Genomic DNA, 21,802 nt, shown 5'->3' with positions numbered 1-21,802 from the left:
GAATGTGTGAGACAGAGCCATTCATCACAGCACCAGAAATGGAACTGACTTCATGAGTAACCAAAAGAAAAAGCACGTAGCAAGCATGCAATGCAAATTTGCTATTCACTATGCAAGTCGCACATTTGGGGGACGATATTAATCAAAAATTAAGCAATTCAAAGAATATTGCTTTGTATCGAATGATGGGGTATAGAAATCCTGTTAGCATTTAATAGCCGTGTGTCAAATTCCCCATTGTGATTTTAACACAGCTGTTTCAACTTCTGTGACACGATGAGCGTGTGTTCGGTGGTTCAAGCAGGGGTTCTGCACATCCTTTGTTGTCAGCCTTGTGCAGTACGACACAAAGCTCGTTCCCATCTCTCCACGGTTCAGATTCACGCTACGTGAGGCTGAGCCACATGTAAGAACAAGAAAACGCTTAGAGAATCAAAACTGCCAAAATGAGCACTGCAGCCACAGAAGGCTGACCTGCGAGACGGCAAAAGGCAGCAAGGCTGCAGTGCGCGGGTAGCGTTGGTTCAGACATTAAAGGCACGCCAAGGCTCTTCCCAACACCAGTCCTTTGTGCGAGAGGCAGTCCCCCGCCCCGAGCAGGGGTGTGGAGGGAGCCTGCCGTGCCGCTGCCCCCGCCGCTCCCCCCCAGCGGTGCCCGCTATTGGGCTCGGGGCTGCGGGTTCGGCGGTACGCGGCCGCCGCCTCGGGGCAGCCTCGGCGGGACCGGACCGAGCCCGGGCCGGAGGCGCTGCGGCTGGGGCTGGGCGGGAAGGGATGGCGGCGGGAGGAGGAGCTGGCAGCCACGTCACTTTCCCCGGCCGCGTGTTTACGTGGAGATGAAGATGGCGGCGCCGGTGTCTCCGCCGCGGCAGCTGTCGTCGCTGTGAGACGGGACAGGAAAGGACAGCGAGCTGCGCGCGTCTCGGCTGAGGGGGGTGTGCCCGCCTGCCGCCGCCCATAGCGCTCTGCTCTCCCCGCACAGACGCCATGGAGGACGAGGAGCGGCTGAAGAAGCTGGAGGCTGGCAAAGCCAAGGTGGGAGGCGGCTGCGGCGCGACGGGGGCGGGGAGGCTGGGGGGAGCGCGGTCTGCGGGGCGCAGCGGGGCTACAGCGGGACCCGCCTCGAACAAAGCCGCGGAGGATGCGCTTTGTGCCGCCCTCCCGGCACGCGCCCCGTCCCCGCCGTGGGTTCGGCTCGCCTTGGCTCGGCGGGACCGCAGGTGTCGCGGCGGGGCCGGGAGGTGGCAGCCCGCGGCGGGGCGGGGAGGAGGGCTGACCGAGACACCTTCTCGTCTGCCTCTTAAGCCCGGGCAACTCCCTGTAAACCTTTAAGGAAGTTTATAGAAGCGGCAGCTGCTCCTGAGCGCGGCACTAATACCTCTTAGGGCCCGGGATTAGAGCTGCCGCCGGCGATGTGCCGCGGGCGCCGCTCGGGGCGGGCGCCGGGGGTCCGCAGGAGCCTGACGGGAAGAGCCGGTGTGGCCGGGGACAGGAGATGATGAGCGGCGGCGGTAGGAAAATCAGGTGAAAATGAGTACCCTGACATCAGGCACCGTCTGGTTCCTTCGGGCGGTTGTTGCTGAGTGACAGACATCAGAGCTTTGTAACGCTGCTAACTCATGTATGTACCTGGCGTGGCTGGAGTCACCCCCAGCTAAAGCCGGGAAGAGGCAGTCTGAAGATCCGGCTGTGAAATAGCGTTGTTGGCCTGCTCATGTAGCCGATGGAGATGGGTGTGAAGTTGAGCTGTGAAGCGTTATGCTGCCTTAGCAAAAAACTTGGTAATTCTTTTGTTTCTGCTTCTTTTGAAAGGATGTTCCAAAAGCACAGGGGTAAAGTCTTGTAGGTGAAGCTGTAAGGAACAGGAGCACCTGTTGGAATACTTGGAGTCCCCACAGTGTTTAAGTACTGCAAGAACCATGTGCTGGTTTGATTTGGAAGGGATGTGAAAAGTCTTCCAGCTCGGCCCCAGCCACAGCAGGGATGCGGTGCCGCTGTGCTGAGAGGCACCGGGTAGTGGCAGCAGCAGTGCACTCGGTGGCATCCAGGCTGGCTGATTCTTCTTCACAGAGAAAATAATAGGAGTAAATTTGCTAATATTTCAAAGCACAATGAATAATTTATCACCAGTTTTTTTTTTTTTTTGTCTTTATTGGTCTGGTATTAACATGGAAAATTACTGACAATTTATGAAGAGTGAACCAAAAGTCGAGGCTCGAGAGGGAAGCCCTATATCACTGAATCGCAGAATTGTGGGGTTTAGAAGGGACCTCTGGAGATCATTGAGCCCAGCCCCCAGCTAAAGCAGGTTCCCTACAGTGGGTCACACAGGAAAGTTCCCAGGTGGCTGTTGAATATCTACTATTTCCAGAGCAGGAGACTGAGCAGTCTCTCTAGCCTGTTCTAGTCTCTGTTACCCTCACAGTAAAGAAGTTCTTCCTCATATGTATATGGAACTTCCCATATTCCATTTTTCTGCCCACTGCCCCTTGTTTTATTGCTGTACACAACTGAAAAGAGCCTAACCCTGTTGACTTGACTCCCACCCTTTAGATATTTGTAAATAAGATACCCCCCCCCCCCCCCCCCCAGTCTTCTCCATGCTGAACAGTGCAGATCTCTCCACTGTTCCTTATAAGGGAGATGCTGCAGGCCCTAATCCATCTCTGCTGGACTGTCCCTGAGTTTTGACCAGAGAGGCCCAGAACTGGACACAGTACTCCTGGTGTGATCTCACCAGGGCAGAGTAGAGGGGGAGGATCACCTTCCTTGACATGCTGGTCATGCTTTTCTAAATTCCTGTTTGCTTTGAGAAGAGGCATGTACACATTTCAGTAACTTATTTTACACTTTAGGAACAACATCATTATTGTTGCCCTTCTTCTAGCCTTTTCTGGTTGAAACTTAAGAATGTTCTCATAAATATATCCCTGAAGACTTTAATATCCTACGGTTTTAGGCATCCCGTGGTTAAAATCACTGCAACTCTTGAAATCTATACATATTTTACATAACAAGAGACTGTAAAAGCAGCGTTAGCTTTTCAGATATTTCACTGGCATTCTCTACACTGTTTACCCTCTTTTTTTTCTTTCTTTTTTTTTTAATTTAAATGCATGAATAGTGTAATTAAATGTGTTGTACAGTGGAGATTGCGTCTCAGTCTTCCAGTGACGAGTGTCACTGATGAGAAAAGAAGGAACTGTGTTAGTGGAGAATGGAAGCAGGAGTTGCTCCTGCAGCTGCTTTTCTCTTTTTCAAGGATACAGGCATATTCACATTCATGGTCTGTATGTCTCCCAGATCTACTTTGCTCCCATGAATATTTTCTGCAAAATACAGCAACAAGCATCCAAAAAAACTTTTGATCCTAACCATTGAAAGCTGTTTAAGTAGCTGGAAAAACATGTTGAAATATGTGTTGCATTGCTATACTGCATGTACTTTGATTCTTCTAGGAAAATCTAAACTTAAAATATAAACAAGACATTATAGTAAGTGTGGGATGTGTAGGAAGGCCAATGAGGGGTGCAGTGGAGATGGTAGGTACACTGCTGAGTTATTATTCAAAAATGGGACTTAGATTCTTATGTCTTTTTTCCTTTAAAAGTAGTGCCAAGACTGTGTGTGTGTGTGCGTGTGTGTGTGTTAAGCAATGTGATCTTTCTGGAAAATAGTCATTAGGTGATTTTCTCATCATAATGTTGAGTATTAGCTGTGAAGTTTGTTTTTGTGTGAGCTTTGTTTTTCTGGATGTCTTCATATGATGCTGTCTCCCTACACAAATCTTTTGCAGAGAAGTCTATCGCAAGTGCATTCTTTGCAATGGAAGTTTCCTTGGAGTCTTCTTTGTATTTTTTGGGGGGAATGAGAAGCGGCATTGTGAATCATACCTTGATTGCATGGTGCTAAGAGTGCTCCAGCCTGACAGAATAGGACTCAGCCTTACCCAGGATGTCATCTGAAAAATAGAATAAGCTCTTGGTAAAGTCGTACCAACGTTTGTGTGTATCTGCTGACTTTCTGAGACTGCTTCGTAACAAAGGTTAGGTGAAGTTGCAGCATACGTGATTCTGTCTGCTACAAACCCACAATAGCAAGAGAGGCATGAAGTCAAATGTGGCAAATTATATGCTCCCTTTTCCACACCTGTAGTCATTCACCATCCTTTGCCACAAGATAAATGTGCTGGATATTAACCTGGAGTTGATGAATGTCTGTTTCCCTTAAATTAAAATGGTCTCTTTGCGCCTTTATAGAACTGCAGTCTCCCAAAACAAGCTATTTCTTTATTTATATCCTGAACTGATTATCTTGGCTCAAGAAAAGCCAGAATCCAGGAAAGGTGCATGTCAGATCAGCTAGTTAAGGGAAGCAGGGTTGGCTGTGGTAGAAGGGAGATTTGTGCCAGCAGCAGAAATATATATGCATGCTGTGAAGTTGATCAGTGCCCCCAAAACACAGTGAACTCAGGAATCAATCAGGTGTGTTGTGTGCCTTGCCTAAGAGATTCTGGAATACTGTTGACTGCCTTATTATATAGGTACACACCTGATTCTGCAAAAGACAAGAGCTTGGTGGTTGAACATGTTGATTTATACGTGTGCATACCAAGTGTCTGTGTGTATCAGTTTGCTTGGAAATCTCATGTAACATTAAAGAGAATAGTGTTTGTGGTGGTTGAGTTTGTTAATTTTATGTATTTATTTAGCAGCTTAGCATCTGCCTTTCGTATCAGGATGTTACAATGTTTTGATCACCTTCCAGATCTGTACACAGTAATTTGCTAATCTCAGAATGAAAACGTTGAGGACTCAGATTCCTTTATAAGAAGATACATGAGGATTTTGACAATTTTTAAATAAAATATTTTATTTTCATAAATATATTTAGTATATGGTTTTATTTATATATGTATATAATTAGAAAGATAGATATAATTATCTTAAAGGCAGACACTCTTATAGTCTTGCAATGACAGAAGCATTCCTGCCACGTTATTCTGCAAGGCACTGAACCTCACAGCTATTAAAACTGGTTAAAATAAGAGATGTAGAACCATCAACACCAAGTTTTATAGAAGAATCCAATTTACAGTCTTGAAAGGGAGTAGAAAGGGTACACCCTCAGCTGTATGGGTCTTTTTGTTGTTGTTGTGGGAGGTGGGTGAGTGAAGACATTAATTTACTGGGTTCTGTGAGTTGGTCTAGGATTTCACTTGTAGGGTTAGAAATACATTGCTCATTGTCCTAACTTTCAAGAGCTTTGCATGTATTTGTAATACATTCCTGCTATAGTGCTTGAAAAATGCAATAATTGTTGAACAGTCTTTAAGAAATAAGGAACTGTCTGCTGTAATTAAAATGTAATTAAACATATCTGTGCTATTTAAGCACAGATGAGATGCTGTGACTGCAGTGAATGCTTTTTATCTATACCGTGAGTCACTGAGCAGATGGGGCAGTGAAGTAGGTTTGGGAAGCTCTGCCGGCACGCAGTGGACAATTTATACAGGTTATATAACAAATCTGACAAGCCACCTTCACAAATTGAATAGTAAGAAGAAATAATTGCAGATTTTGTCTTCTGGTCATGCAATTTTCTGGTGTCTGAAGATGAGAATATATATCATTAAAGCAGCATTGCTTAAGAGTCTGAGAATGTTGGCTGTTTGCTTTCATACATCTTACTGTCTTCAGGGCAGAGGAAGATTTAAGATCCTCATCTCTGGGCTTTTCAGGCTGAGAAATTTTGGATTTCTCAGAGAAAGCTGTTGATCAGTTTTTCTTGGGTTGTTTGTTTTTCTGAGTGGTTTTTTTTTTTTTGGTTTTGGTTTTTGTTTTGTGCATGTTTTTTTTAAGTTTAAGACTTAAGCAAAACGTGAAATAATTATGTGCCACAGTGATTAAAGCTTTAATTTAAAACCCCCAGAATAACTTAACATATAGACTGTGTTTATAAAACACAGTCTTTTAAAATCCCCTGCGGAAAAAAAGCAGTGTCTTACTAGTTATTAAGAGTTTTTCATCACAGAAAATGAATTAAATACATTGGAACCTTATATTTTGTGAAAGAGCTGGCCTGTTAACGTGTCTTCTTTTGCCTTTGGGTACAGACAATTCATTTTGTTTGTCATCTGTCTGCCTTCAGTAACCTGAACAAAAACGATTAAACAGACTCCTGACAGGAGGAATTTCCTTTTTGGTCTGCATTTCCTTACTCTGCTTTTCTCTCAAACCAAGAAATTGTATTCAACCTCAAGAAGAAGTGCTAATTTCATTATAAAGCCCCACTTGTTGCTGTTTCTCATTATAAACTATGGAGGAGAGCAGCTTTACGGGCTGGCAGCCTTCAGAAAGGGAATGGTGCTGGACTGCATCTGTATCTGAAGATGCTGTGAGGGTACTGCTAACAAGAGGGAAAGAAATGGAAGGGGAATGCAGGCTGACCAACAAAGGTGTGGGTGAGCTTTTGCTCAGCAGATGTGATCTCAGACTGCCTTATCTCTTTGTTTAGAAAGAAGCAGGAGAGTGCAGTGAAACTATGAAAATGTGCTCTAACAAAGAAAAGAGCTTTTAAGATTGTTTATACGGGGGAGGCAATTTTCTTGCACCTGAAGATCTACACAAACCTGTGAGGATCCTGCCTCATTCCTAGGTATTCCTCTTACATGTCTGTAAGCTATTTCTTTTCCCAGGTCCTTTCAAACTTGTGGCTTTGGTTCCTCTTCACCTTGTGCAGGCTTCAGTAGTCACTTTTGCATCTCTGTCAATCCTAAATGCAAATAGTAGGAGGTTTGTCTGAGTGTACTTTGATTATGAACGTGCATAAGCTTAAGAACTGATTTTTGTGTCACAGAGGAAATCAGATACTGATTTTTTGTGTGTGTGTGTCACAGATGCAAGGACTGTGAGTTACCCTGGAGAGAAAGTGTCTAATTTTAAAGGTAGATAAGGCAGAAAGTGCCTAGGTGTGAGAGAGAGACTTTTTTGCTGTAGTTCAGAACAGTGGATATCTTTGCATTATATCATTTGTATACATTTGAGATGAAACTGTATTTTGTATGATTTATTGTTATTAGGGTGATGCATAAACTTCAATTAAAGATCAGACTGAAAGGTAACCTTGTGAAATTGTATTCAGGACCCAAATTCATCCTGTAATGGCAAAAAAGTTAATTGAGGTTTTTTTAATACTACTTAATTGTTCTGTTGGGTAATAGAACCAACCGCTCCTTACGGTTTTTGTCAGTGTTTTTCTTTGTGGGTGTTTTGGTTATTTTTGTTTATTTGTTTCTTTTTTAAGAAAACAAGGGGAGAAAAGTTAAATTCAAGTTTCTCCAGGAGTTTATGGGATCCCTATAAAAATAAGACTTGAATTGAAGTACTGATTTTGAGCTGCTAGGATTCTTCCTTTTTCTAGGCATGTTCTCCATTTTCCTGCAGTTTCCTAGGTTTGAGCCCCATTTCCCTCACTCAGGGATCTATTCTAGCTTTCAATACAGAGTTTAGTTATTCATCTTAAATTGCCTTTTATACAAAGCTCTAAATTAGCTGTCTGCCTACAATAGCGATGCAGGGTAGGATGAGCTTGGAGAAATGCTTTGTTCTCATGATACAGATGAATATCAATCCAAAATAACCTTTTTTCTATACCTGATCTAGAAAACACTGAACTTTATTCCGAGATGCCCAGTGAATTTTACAAGAAAATGAGAGAATTTGCAGCACAGTGTTGTTAGAAACACTATGAAACAAGGAGTTGCATTTAAAAAAGGCAATTTAGAATGTTTTCTTACTGTTTCACGTGTGAAAAGAAAGCATTGCAGTAAAGAAAGGAGAAATTTGCTCTTTTCCTATATTCAAGCATTTCTTTCTGTTGACACTGGACCTCTCCTTGGTCGGCTTTCCAGCTACTTATTTTCTTAGTAAGGGTGTTGCAATAGCAAAACAGAGGTGACTGCAACATTTGTTTCCCTTGCTTATAACAGTGTCTAGACAAGTTTGTCTATACTGACTAGAAGGTAAGCGTGAGCGCCAACACAGATTTCTCCTAAAGTGCTTTCTGTTAAGTACCTCTGATATTTCAAGGAAGATGGATCAAACTTTTTGATATATGTAGATATTACTAAAGATCCCTGAATGGTTGCATAGTTGTTTTGAAGTTTTTTGGTTGGTTGTTTCCTTTGGTGTTGGTTGGCTGTGTTTTTTTCTGTTCTGTTTCTCCTCCGCACTCCAAAGCAATATCCTAACAAATAGGTTCTTTTAAATATTTGTATATAGAGATGTTAACTGCAGCTTGACATGGTTACTATAATACTATAACATCTTACTGTTTATGATAGTGAAAAATCTGATGGAAATGAGGACAAAAAAAAAAGGCTTGTGAAGCAGGTCCAACTTTGTTGTTTTAGCTTATTTGTACTATAAGATTATGTACTAGTAACATAATTTTGGGAATCCTAATTAAGGGTCTGAAAATGCTGTCTTAAGTGTCTGCCCCATAACTAGTGAGTTAAATGTATTTCTACGTATTAGTTTCTAGATCACTTATTTACTGGTACCAGATAATATGAAACTTCAGATGTGCCAAGTTGTGTTGGTAAGTATACCACAGTAAAACTCATCTGGTAATTGCAGTCTTTTTGACTGTTATGTTGAAACATGAAGCAAATAGATCTTGAAATTTATCGTGATGAAATACTTGCATGCTGCCTGCATGTCATATTTTGTTGATGGTTCTTATTTTCCCATTTCTGAAAAGAAATCTTAATCTGCATTGTTCACATGACTTCTTTAGAGCCTGACATTTTGTGTTGTAAAGTTAAAAAAAAGAAGTATATGTAAAATGCTTAGACTTCTTAGAACTCTTGGCCTCTTAGAAAGAGGGACTGTATACTTCCTCTTTCCCCTCTTCCATAAGGACACCAGCAAAAGCTTCCAGGAAGAACACATTCAGTAGCTGTGAGCTGAGCAAAAGTCTGTGAGAGTCTGCTAATCAAACACCAAGCTCAGCCACAATTGTAATAAACTCAATTTGTTGCATCATCACAAAACAAACAGAGCGTGATATCTTGGACAATGCTCCTAAACCTCAAAACTTGGAGAAATTTATTCAACTCTCCTCAATTAGGGATAATAATTTTAAAAGGATGGTATAGTATTTTGGTAATGTTTCTAGGGGAAAAAAATGCATTTGATGAAAACTCTATTGGTAGGGCAAAATTGCAGTGTATATCTAAAATTACAATCCTGAGCTAAACAACCAAGACCAGTGGACAGCTGAGGAGGCACTGTAGTTGGAATTCTGAGATTGTGTTTCTGTGTAAATACTGATAAAATAGGGATTACAATGAGCGAAATAAAGAACTTACTAAAGAACTTACTCAAAGCTGATTTTCCTGGTAGGCCATAAATTAACAGAAATGGTTATGTCTTTATCCTTGGTTTGTTTCCTGAAGCTTTTACTTATCCTTGCACATATGCTTCTCCCAAGCATAAGTGAAGAAATCCTCTGTGTCCAACTACAGAGCACGAGAAAATTATTTAAACGTTTTTAAAGCCATTTGTATTGCCAAAGTGAGGTAGCTGACTTAACATTGAGAATATGTATTTTCACTTAGAAGTTATATGGAAGAAATACCTACCACTGCAAGTAATGCTCTGCAAAAATAATAAGTAAACCTTGTCTTCATATGTTCAGTAGTATGTTGTGACAGCAAGCGTGGGTTGGTGTGTTTTAGAGGAAAATGGAATTCCTGGTACAAGACTCTTCAAAGGGTGATGTGTTTCTTAGGTTTGCTTCATTACTCAGAATACATTTTATGAATTGAATTTTGCATATAAACTAAGAAAGGGGGGAAAAAAAAAAGTGAAGTTTGTAGATGAATAGCCTGGATTCTTCTGAACAATATCAGTGCCTTTTGTGAGCCCACTTTTCCCTCATGATTCACTGATGTGTTAGTAAAAAAAAAAAAAAAATTGTAATAATAATATAAGCCTGTCAAAATCGTACGTGTCTGTCAATTCTTGCATACTGAGCGTGAAATTTGTACAGTTGGTTCCTCCCTCTCGTCTGCTCTGCTTCTCAGAGAGCTTTCTCACAAACCTGCTGTGTCTGGGGGATTGGTTCTCACTCTGGCCATTCAGTCTTGAACATGCCACGTGGTATGAATTCATGTAAGAGTAATATAAACAGAAGGAGAAAATGAGTTTGACTTGTTTAGCACTGTTTTATAATTTATTTAAAAAAAAAAAAAAAAAGGAAAACCCAACCTTTGTTTCTTACAAAATGAAAATTACAAATTTTACTTAGTTTCTACCCAGATTTAGAGCACAGACATTGCCACAATTCCTTCCAGTAACTTCCTAAAGCTGGATCAGACTACTTTGGAGATTTCAGTGCTAATTTTTGTGAAAACACTGCTTTTTGTAACTGATTCGATGTCATCACATCACAAGGAGTGCCTGTCCTTCCTTGCTTAGCTTGAACAGAATTTAAACTGCTGATCTGTAGCTGAAAAGCTGATTGCCTTGTTGCCGAGGATGTAACCTTGCAAATTCTGTATCAGTTTCATGTCACTTGTCAACTTGAAAAAGCTGATAGTCTTGGGCTGGTTATTAATAAAGTTGTGCTTAAACATCCCCTATATGTTCTGAAGGAATCTTCTTCCTTCAGATTTCTTAGTTAATGAGAAGGTAAGTATGAGCAAAAATATTCAGGTCTTATTGTGCTTTATTCTATTCTTCTATGTACTATCTCTATCTTTGAATCAGTTTGTTGTTCAGTTTTTGATCTTTAAATAATTCTGATACAGATTTTCATTTTGTTACATTTTTCTTCAGAAAGGAAAAGACATGTAAAGTAGAAAAAAGCTCTATTTATGTGTTCTACATAAATACAACTGAAATACGTTACAGCAGAATAAATTTTTTTTTGCCATTATATATTTTTTTCCTCTTAGGATGAAAAATCAAGGTGATATAAGCATACATATAAGAGACTCAAAGTAAATGAGTTATTAACGTTTTTTTCCGACAAGTGCTCTCTTCATTCTTTCCAACCAAGTTCTAATAAACTCCTCTTCATTTAGCATATAGATTAAATGTTGCAATGCAGGAGAAAAGAAAAATACGCGCTGCTGTGAAGTGCAGGAGTCCTGCTGGTCAGGGAAAATATGCAGCCAACTACAGCTCCTTTCTAGTAGCATCAACACAAACCAGAAATGACAAATGCTTCTTATAAGTTTTTCTTCCATTAGCTACGTAGAGAAGTCTGGACAAAGCCTCTTTAGATGCAAATTCTCTCTATGCCTGTCCTTAGTTGCCTCGATCTCTCTGCATCTTTAAAGCTTTATACTCCAGGTATGGTAGTCTTTTAAGTTGATAAATTAGAATTTGAAGTTGAGTATGTATCGAGTGTTATGGAAGAGTGAAGTGCATTAAGTATTGATTAAGATCCTACAAGAAGCAGTATTCCCTGTTGCCTGACTACAGCATTCTCCTAATTTTTGTTTGTTTGGTTTGGTGTTTTTTTTGTTGTTTTTTCTTCTTGTAGGATTCTAATCAGTATTAATAATGTTTGAGAAACAGCTGATTCCTCCCAGCTCTGGCCCCCTGGAAGCTATAACAAAGCTTCATTAATGCACCATAACCAAGGCTGCCGTGAGCAGCAAGACTGCTTATAATCAGGAGGTCTCAAAGTACTTGAAAAGATTCCTCTTTAAAAGAAACAGACTTGTCTAAATGAGTTATTTAGTCTAAGTGTAATAATAAGGTCCCCGGGGATCTGTGCAATTACTGATATGAGAGTGCCTTTAGGTAACTAGGGCTGATTCATACAGAATTTATTGCTTAAAGTCATTGTGGTGTTAAGATTCTTGACACTGCTGTCATCTTACAAGCAAACTAAAGATTTCATCTAGTTATAATAATTATTTGGTGGTTAGGGCTAAATGAAAAATTGTTCTTAGGATTGTTTTTTGTTTTTTGTTTTTTTTAATGGCTTCATCTCAAAGTAGGTGGTCTTTCAAGCAGAATCTTTAAGAGTCTGTGTCACTCAGTAACTTCATTATTGTCTGTGGAAAGAATGCACGGCTATGTGCGTGCAGCACTAAGCTGAAGTGAATGGCAAACCCTGTGAAAAGCCTTAGAATTCATCGTAATCCTGACAAATGATCTGGTTACAAAAGGACATGGAAGCAATTCTCAAGGACTTTTCTGTCTCTTTAATGATAAGGACTGTTCCTGGACTTCCCAGGTCCCCAAGTGTAATGGCAGAGTTGGAGTGAATGAAGCATTGTGTACAGTACAGGTCAAGCTGGGAACTGCTTAAGCAAATCTGATGTACAAAAATTTGTTGGACTGAGCATGATGTATCCAAGCATCCTGGCAGGAGCCATCTGCTGTCATTACGAGACTCTTCTCTGTCATCTTTGAAAGTTCGTAGTAATTAGGAGATTCCAAAGGAGCAGAGAAAACAAACAAGCATCAGACCTGTCTTGAAGAAAGTCAAGAAGGAGGACGTGGGGAGCTATAGGAAGGTCAGCCTAGTTGTGGTGTTTGGGAAGAATATGGAACAGATCTGGAAGCTGGTTTTGGGTACGAGGGTGATAGCTTATCAAATGCAAGTTAATTGTCTTCCACAATGAGATGAACACACAAGGAAAGAACATTGGATGTTGTTTATCTTGACTTTAGGAAACATATGATGTTGTCTTTTATAACCTTTTTGCAGTCAAAATGTAGCTGGATGTCTTGGGTGAGTTGGTAGCAAGGAAAGTTAGGCTACTGTTGGGACTGCTGTGCTCAGAGTGATAATACAGAAGCCATCTGGTGTCCAGTAGTGTTCTTCAGGTATTGAAACTGTGACCAGTAGTGTTTGACGTTCCTATTAATGAAGTGGAGAAGAGGAAGGAGTGTGCCTTCAGCAAGTTCACAACTGAAGTTAGAGCATTTAATGAACTGAAGCAAAGGACTTTGTTTCAGAGAGATCTTGAGTGTGGAGAAATGGGCTGACTCCCGTTCCCAATGGGGAAAAAAAGGAATTTCAAGTTTTCATTTTGATACTGGGATGGAACAGTAGTCTACAGCATCCTTCATGGATTTAAAACAAAAGTGTTGTTTTGTGATCGAACATCAAGTTGAGGAAGGGAGAGAAGATGCTACAGTATTCCCAAGATTGGAGCTAGAAGTACAGAATACTGTGTTATGTGTTTGCTCATACCAGTGAAGGCAAAGCCAGACTGCCCATAGTCCGTGCTGAGTCTTCTGGGGCGGGCAGTGATTCCTTCATGCAAATAGGCTCTGTACATTTGCTGTCCAAAGATTGAGTCCTTTGTATCTTTTAAAGTGTTAGGATTTCCACCAGCACCCTGCATGCTCATCTACATAGAGTTCTTTTGCTTCAGTGTTATCTTATTAACAAACACCAACAAATTAATGTCTGCCATTTGTATGTATGTCATTTGTGGTATATCCTACGTTTAGAGTTTTCTTAACTTTTTGAAGTTAACATTGTATTCAGTGTTAAGAAAAAAACAAAATTAAAATATATTCCCTGACCTACCTTGAATTCATGGAATGACTGAATGTTTTAAGTTAGATGAGACCTATGGATGTAGCCTTACCCCCCTCACAGCAGAGCCAGCTTCACAGCAAGGATGGGTTGCTCAGGTTTGTAACTGGTCCAGTCTGAGCATCTGATAAGAGACAGGTTGCTTAAACCTCGGTAGAGTGACATTCAGTTCAATCGGTCATAGTAGGTTAATACTTCTCAAATAGGAACTTACAGTGGTTTGAGTACTGTCATCTCATATCCAGTAAAGGTGGTCAAGTGTTACATGCTTTGATTTCTTGTAGAATATTAAATATATTACATTAGGAATAAAAATAGGAATTTACGAAGTAAAGTATTTGAAAGTAAAGAACTATCAGGTGGAAGGCTATGTGGATGTAGATGTAGTATTGCTTGGCTTGTTTTCAACAGTTCTTTCCAACAGAAGCTGTCCTTATTCTATGTGAAAAATGGACAGTGTTCAGTGAGTGATGAAGGTGGTCATATTTATATCCCCATTAAATAGATTTGAGGAACTTGTTTATATAATGTTTGGTGAATTGGTGTTTGTCATTTTTCTTACAGTCTTTTCTAGGATGCTTATTGCTAACATTATAGATGTATTTTGCCAGAAGGGAAAAGTCAGTCATTTTGTTATCCTTCCAAAAAACACAATATTTATGAGGAAACTTGTTTTCTCATTACTGCACAGCTGTGACTCTACCTATGTTATTTTCCAAATTTGGAAAAATTATGTCACTTTCCAATGCTATGCTCAGTCTTTTAGGCCATGTTTGTTACTGCTAAGCAAATGATGTATTTTCTGCATTTCACAGTAGTTGTCAGCAATCGGTTCACCAAAGAGCAAACAACTGGGAAACATCATTAGAATTTTGCTTCTGCGTGCCTTTTTTCTTATCTGGTAGCATGAGGGCTGTCATCCCAGGTGGTAATGGGCTGATGTGGTCAAATACTGATTGTTGGCTGCTGGAAACCATCACAGCTAATCCTTCACAGCTTTCCTATTCCTTCCCATGTCATTTTTTTCATTGCAGCATATATTGTGTGTTTTTTTTTTTTCCTTGTGTTTCTTTGCTGATGGTGTGAGCCATCTTGTAAATGCACATACTCTTATTTAGCAATTCAGATTTTACTTATTCTGTTATTCCATTCCATACTGCATCCTTAAAGGAAGTGATCTTATCAGTGCAACAGACTTATCATTTTTAATATAATGCAGCAAAATGACAATCAGTTAAGATCATTTCAAATATTGCTTCACTTTTTCCATGCTTTCCAAAATAGATTTCTAATGTGGGGTGTTGCCTTCATTACTACATTTAAGGAGAGAATATGTATTTTTTATTTGTGTAATAATGTCCATGTAACTGTATCTGCAAAGGGAAAATGGGTTAAATATTTTATTGGGAATGGACTGAATGCCACGAAACTGGTCAAAGTAATTTTTTTCTAGTTTTTTTTTCCCCCACAGTTGCAAAATAAATGTAACCGTTCTGCTTATTGTTATCTCATGCATAAATGTATCAGAATATAACTCAGTCTGTTAGTACTCAGAAGTGCATGTAGTTTATATTTAGGATCCCATTGCTAGTAGCACTAGAATCGTTGCTTCATGAGGCTTGACATTTTGTGTTTTTTGGTTTGGTGTTAAAAGACCATTCTTGATAGAAATGTAAAACGTCAGCCTGGACTCTCCTATGCATTAGACAATTAGTAAGCAAAGACAGTGTCTATGTTACAAATACAAGCTCGGAGTTGCCAGTGACTTGATGGACAAGCGCTGTGTGCGGATATTGGCAACTGTTGCTTTTGCATAGTTTTATATTTTTACAGTTGGCTTCTAACTGGCAGGCACAGATGGCCATAGACTGTGATTTGTGTGCGTTTCTGGGTTGGAGAAAACATTTGTGCAGTTGTATTTAAGTTGCATTGTTTAAATATCGTATGTTAGCTACTCTCTGTTTTTTCTTAATTCCTAAGCTTATAGCAGGGGATTTTTGGAACCAACCACTTTAATATTTTTTTTAATGATATCAAAGGCTTCTGTATCCAGCCTTCGCATATTTTGAACATTTGCTTTTAAGTGATTTCTTTGAGTCATCAATGTTATTTTGTCACATTGCCAACTTTATGTTGCTCCTGTGAAAATTCATTAAGTTGGGCACTGTAAAGCCTTTCTCTTGCTGTGAATGAAGGATGTTCTACCACAGAGTCAGAAGCGATTGCTTCAGTGGTACTTCAGTTGGAACTGTTCTAGCTCAGAGTTTAAGAACATCTTAGAGAAATGCTGTAATGTAGTGTTTGAAGGATCAGGCTGGTTCTGTGCACCCAGGAAGTTCAGTATACTATCTAACATACTGTTGTTTTTTTTTTTTTTAATCAGAAACCTAGCAAAAATGAGAACTAAATCTAATTTTCTATGATGTAAATTCATAACTTTGATGTATAGATGTTTATAGAAGAGCAAGGACAATTGTAATTTTCTTTCCATTCAAAACAAACAGTAATATGAATCTGAACCATTTTGTAGCAGTATATATTTTTTTCATTTATAGGAAAACAGTGGACTGCTTCTCAATGAAACTATACACCTTTGTGACTCTAGGGTTCCCATAAAGTAAACACATCAGTCCTGTTTTGCTGGAGGATGAATTACAGTTGTCTGTGGGTAGGAAGGATTTAAAGGAGAAAAAGGACCAAAAGTTAGACAGTAAAATAACTTCTTTCTTTCTTTTTACCAGAGAAATCCTTTCTTTCCATCCATTACTACAGGAACATAGATTTTTATTTAGTCTTTCTTTGGGCTTAGGGGAGAGACTCTCAGTTTTCCAGTGCTTTGTGGTGTCAGAATGCTTTCCTTTATTTTGTGGGGAAGAATGGCAGTATGTGAAGAAAAATACTGAACAAGATAGAGATTTAGTTAGTACTAGCAGGTAGTATTTAATGACACTGTTGTCTTTACTTTTTGGGCTACTACTGTTCTGCAAGGCATTTATTTTCACTTCTTTTTTTTTTTTTAAGACCCAAATAGACATACTTAAATGCTTAACCTGTTATGGCATTGCGATTGTTTTCTGAAAATAAATTGTTATCCTGAAAGAATTCCAGGGGATTAATTAAATGAATCTCCAGCAGGTGATTTAACTATGTATAGTTATATAGCTGATATAAGAATTTGCTCACTGAAGAACAGGTGCTAAAACAGTTGTTTTAAGAAATAACTACATAAGCAATGCTCAGATTGGTGGTAATTTCTTTGTATTACAGAAGGTAACATGCTTACTGATGTGTCTGATGTCTGTGCTATTTCCAAAAGTTCAAGTTCTGAATGCATTGATTTGATGCCTATTTTTGTTCATTATATTGCTGCTATTGCTTCTCTTCAGAAGCCCAGTTGAAACTCATCTGTAATGTCCATTGCCTAGTTCTTTATTTCTCTTTCTTGTGGCATATATTATTCACTTATTCACGCTGTGTAAATAATATATTGTGAAAATGAAGTGCTGTTCAGAGGTTGAAAATAAATTAATCCTGGTTATTGTTGAGTTGATTTACAGAAATGAACTGCAGTAAATGTAAAGTTCAGTGCTGTAATTTTGCTGCATCACAGTACCAAAAGAAAAAGCAGTCATAAAACTAAATGCTAGTACGTAATTTTAATGCTTCTGTAACACAGAGACTCTCTTTCATTTGCCTTCTGTTTATGAGACTGTCATATATGCTTTTAAAACAGCAGCAGTGTTAGCTAATAGCACCTCATCTACATTTACATCATGTTTAGTGTCCTGTGCTGTCCTTACATGGATGCTGTAGCTGAAGTCTCTCGGTGCCTTATGCAGATACCAAAACACCCAAGGGTACTGGGTCCAGCTGAGCAGTGACTTGTTAGCCATGAGTACGTACTATTCAGTTGCTGAGGGTCAGTACTTTTGTTTGTGAACATAAACATGGTGGCATGTAGAAAATCTTTGTGGTGTTATAGACAATGACTTATTTTTGTGACTTCTTTTGAAGACTGTGACAGCATGTAAAGTTAGTGCCTGAGGATATGTACTGATATTTTTGTTTCTAAAGGGCTGAGATGTTCATATAGTCCAAAGAATGGTAGTGTAACTGTATGAAAAGCAACTAATGCTCTTAATATATCCAAATCCTTCAATTAGGATTCATCAGTTAATTAATATACAAACCTATCTGCTGGGTGCAGATTTTCAAAACTCTGTCATGAAGTGTGAATGTATGATAACGGAATGGCAAGACAGTTATGTTTTCTGGTTCATCTTCAGAAGTCTGTGAAAAAAATGTTAAATTAACAGTTTAAGAAAGTAAGAAATAAAACTCTTGTTTTCTGTTTTCTCTTGTAAGAATAAAACACAACTAAAGCATTTGTGTCTCCTTTGTTAAAATCTATTTTACCAGATTCTATGTCTAATGTGGAATTTCCTGGTTTGGGCAAGCTGGATAATTTTTTAAAAAGCTATGGGAGGAGAGAGGGAAACATTTTTCCTGGCTGAGAATAGAAAGATTTTCAGTAACAGTGTGATGGTTTCTTTTCTTCCCCCACCTCTCCTCCAGATATTGTTTCAAAAGGTTGTAGCATGTTGACATCTGAGTTTGTCCCCATGTCATTGCTGTTTTCAGCCTAACTGAAGAAAACTTCAAAATCCAGTTTATAATTAAAGCTGGCATGGATTTTTGTGGAACAAAAGGAATGTGTTTCTATCAGTATATAACTTCCTCTTTGCTTCCCTTTGCCTGCCCATTATTACCAGCCCTTTGAAACTCTGGCCAGAAGTGTAGGACAGAATGTACCTTGTGAGCAAGCCCCAACAGCTTATCTCCCTCTCTAATATAGAGTGAAAGTGGCTCTGCTTTCTCTGCTCCCATGGACTTGATGCAGCAAAGACTTCCTATATGTTTCAGGCCTCTTGCACTAATGATCTGTGCTTTTTTACAGAGCAGCATGAAAAAAGCTTTCTGTTGCCCTCTGATTTTTGTCACAAACTGGTTGTCCCAGTCCACTGATTTCCTCTTCATTTTGGGAGAGTACTAACACAATTTGGATGCTTTTTTTCACCCTCTGTTTGACGTTCTAGCACTCAGTATAAGAACAATAAAAAGTCAGTAGAGCAAAAAAAAAAAAAACATGTATGATAGATGTGTAATAGTAGATTAATTAAAAAGACCGATCAGGCTATTTGGTAATAGCTAATTTGTTTTAATTGGACTTTTCTCATAGCAGTGCAGCACCAAAACGTGGTTGGTTTACTTCAGTCTTTGTCATTATAACCAGACTTGAAAGTTAAGTGTATGAAAATGCTCTCATTGCTTACCCAGAAAATAACCCAGCTGTAATGAACTTAGCTGTTCCTCGGTCTGTTCCTATTTAAATTCTTGGGACATAGAAGACCAGACCAGATCAGAACCATGCTAATTCAGAGGCTTTCCAGCTCACAGAGCCATCTGGAGGGGTTCATTCAAGTTCAGTGCCCTTGGTTATTAGCACTGTCTTCAGTACTGTCTGAATCAATACAGACTGCTAAAAAGATGGAGGGAATTGCCCTACCTCCTGTTGCTCCCACAATCTTGAGTTGTTCTGCATGGTACTTCAGCTGGTGATCCCGCGGGCCTTGTACAGGGCACTGCCAAAGAATGGCTGTTTCTGAAGGTGAAAGTCTCAAGCTTGTATTTTGGTACAGATTATAACATTTCTTCTTAGCAAACTCTCAGAGTTTTATGGGCATCCTCTAAAGCTCATGAACCACTTAAATCTCCACAAGAAAGAGGAGACATTCTAAGGTCTTGCACATCGGTTGGGAAAATCTGACTGTGAGTGCCACGTACTAGTGAGCAGAAATATCTCATTCCTGGGTGATTTTCTTATTCATTAAACCTAATGTTTCTCATTTATTTAAATGAGCATCTGCTAAAATCAACAACAAAACTAAAGCATCATTTGCCTCAGAAGATAACCAGAATGAGACTTGCAAAGAACATTAATTATTTACTAATAGTATAATTCAGCTTTCCGGCCATGACACATGAATGTTGAACGTATTTTTAAGTTGCTTATTTAAGTATCTTCATTCTGTAGGTTTTTATCTCAGAATTTGGAAAGAGTTATGATTCTCTTACTAGGTGATGAATGGAATACAATAAATCTAAGATTTTGGGGTGACTTTAAATCAACCACTAGAAAGAAGGCTGTCTGTCTTCTGTATTTGATTATTTTCCATTCATCTCTCTCTGTCATTCTTTCCTTAGTATAGGTATTGGGATCTTGCAAGCTGTAGGCAACAGTATAAATTTGCTCTTGAGTGAGTACTTTGAAAATGCAACCTTCAATGCTGAAATCTGCTGTGTATAGGACAAAAAGAGATGGAGTGCCACTTTCTTATCTAATACAGTTGCCAGATATCCTATTCAACACCTCTGTAGGGGCAGACCATCATGAATTTATAAATTTGTGGCCTAATAGGAAATAAAAAGCCTAGGTAGAGCTATCCTGCCTATATCTTGTTGCTGCCTCATGGGCTGTCTTCCCTATCCCTTTTTTGAGTCCCTTTTCTGCTGCCATTGAATGTAAAAATGTTACTTTATAATGGCATAATAAAGCCAGATGAGAGAGAACTTCACAATCTGAAGACGAGAGGTAACAATAGATATTTCTTCATTTATTAAGGGGACAGTGAAATAGACAGCTTGAACATAGACTTGAACCAGAACAGATGTCAAGCCTGTGAATGATGCATAAAACTCAAATTCAGATTGGCCTTTTTGGTTTGCCCTTCTTGGCTTGCAAAAAACTTAAGTTGAGAATTCATGGAATATATCTGTGTGTCTTAATCCCAAGCCAGATCTCTGCTTTTGACCTTCCTGTGTCATTGAAATCCTTTGTAGCAATAATTGCTTAAATGTAGTAAAGGGAGTTTGTGATTTGTCATTACTAGCACAAATGAACTGTAAATTAATACTTCACATTTTAAAACAAGATAGCAGTCAGTCATATTCTAAATAATTTGGTTTCACTTTCTCACTAATGATTCAGAAATTTTACCTTATTATCATTTGACGGTGAGAATTCAGAGTATTATAATTGGAAAGACCAGAGGCTTTTGGGAGGGCTGTTTCTGAGCTTCATTTAGACTCATGGTGCACTTGAGTGTCACCTTGCATTCTTGTTAAGAGTATTTTTGATTCTGTGACGAATGTTAGTTACCACTTGCCTGTACGACTTCCTACACTGCATGCTATAATTTCAGATGCAGCTCAGAGCAAACTGTTCAGCATTCACTCCATATGCAGAATAAACTACCCTTTCTCCATCAGATTTGTGACTCTTCTCTTTCAGCAAGTCCCGAGCAAAATCTGCCAAAGAACACTACTTCATTTTTGCCTCTTCTCAGTGTGCCTGGTTACAGATCCTGCTCAGGTGGAGAACTTCCGTCTGCTGAGTGGAAGGTTTTAGATATGGTCTCCGTTCTTAAACATAACATTTACATCAGAACACTGCAGTTAGGAGTTGTTTGTTGGGCTTCCTACCTTTTTTCTTTTATATTGTGAGATCAGATTCTCAAATAATGAATGGCATTATTACTATCAAATTCTGATTCACAAAACAGGATTTAGGTTTTTTTTCAGTCACAGAATAAAACATTTAATCCCACAATTGGTGTACAGACTTTGTATTCATGTCTTTTTTATTTGCTACGGTAGGCATTAGCAGCAGCCATTTCAAAGGAGTTTCCCTTCATTGCTGTCAGGGTGTTCTGCATGCTCCTGCTCAGCTCATTGCCCACCAGAACTCACAAGACCCCTTCAGCAGAGCTGCTCACCAGTCAGTTCCCAGCCCTTCACTGCTGCATGACGTAATTGCATTCCATGTGCAGGACTTGACATTTATCTTTGTTAAACCTCATGCAGTTCTTGTTGGCTTCATCTTCTAGTCTGTTGGGGTCTCTCTGTACGGTGGCACTTCCTTCTGGTGAATCTGCCTTTCCATTCATGTTCATCCATAAACTTGGTTAAGATGCGTTCAGTCTCATCATCTGTATTATCCATAAAGACACTGAGTGGTACAGAACCAAGTGTAACTCCACTTGTGATGGCTAACAACTTGGCTTTGAGCCATTAACCACATCTCTGAGCTATGGATAACATTCAGAAGTCCTTGTCTTCTTATACTCACTGCTCCAGAGTTGAGCTGGTCCAATACAGTGTTTTTGTG

At 39.3% G+C, this 21,802-nt stretch overlaps 1 protein-coding gene across 1 annotated transcript in view; it reads left to right on the top strand.

The window, feature by feature from the left end:
- The first annotated feature begins 766 nt into the window (after positions 1-766).
- The window catches only part of AKAP9 (A-kinase anchoring protein 9), a 100,010-nt gene continuing 78,974 nt past the window's right edge, over positions 767-21,802 (top strand). Inside the window, exon 1 of the mRNA XM_090142821.1 lies at positions 767-1,035. Within this exon, the coding sequence (XP_089998947.1) occupies positions 988-1,035 (48 nt within the window). The 5' untranslated portion in view covers positions 767-987. The remainder of the gene's footprint in view (positions 1,036-21,802) is intronic.

This window comes from Phasianus colchicus, chromosome 6 (genome assembly GCF_987193195.1).
Source record: "Phasianus colchicus chromosome 6, bPhaCol1.hap1.1, whole genome shotgun sequence".
Taxonomy (NCBI): Eukaryota; Metazoa; Chordata; class Aves; order Galliformes; family Phasianidae; genus Phasianus; species Phasianus colchicus.
Note: the sequence above shows the minus strand (reverse complement) of the source record. Positions and strands in the feature narration are given on the sequence as shown.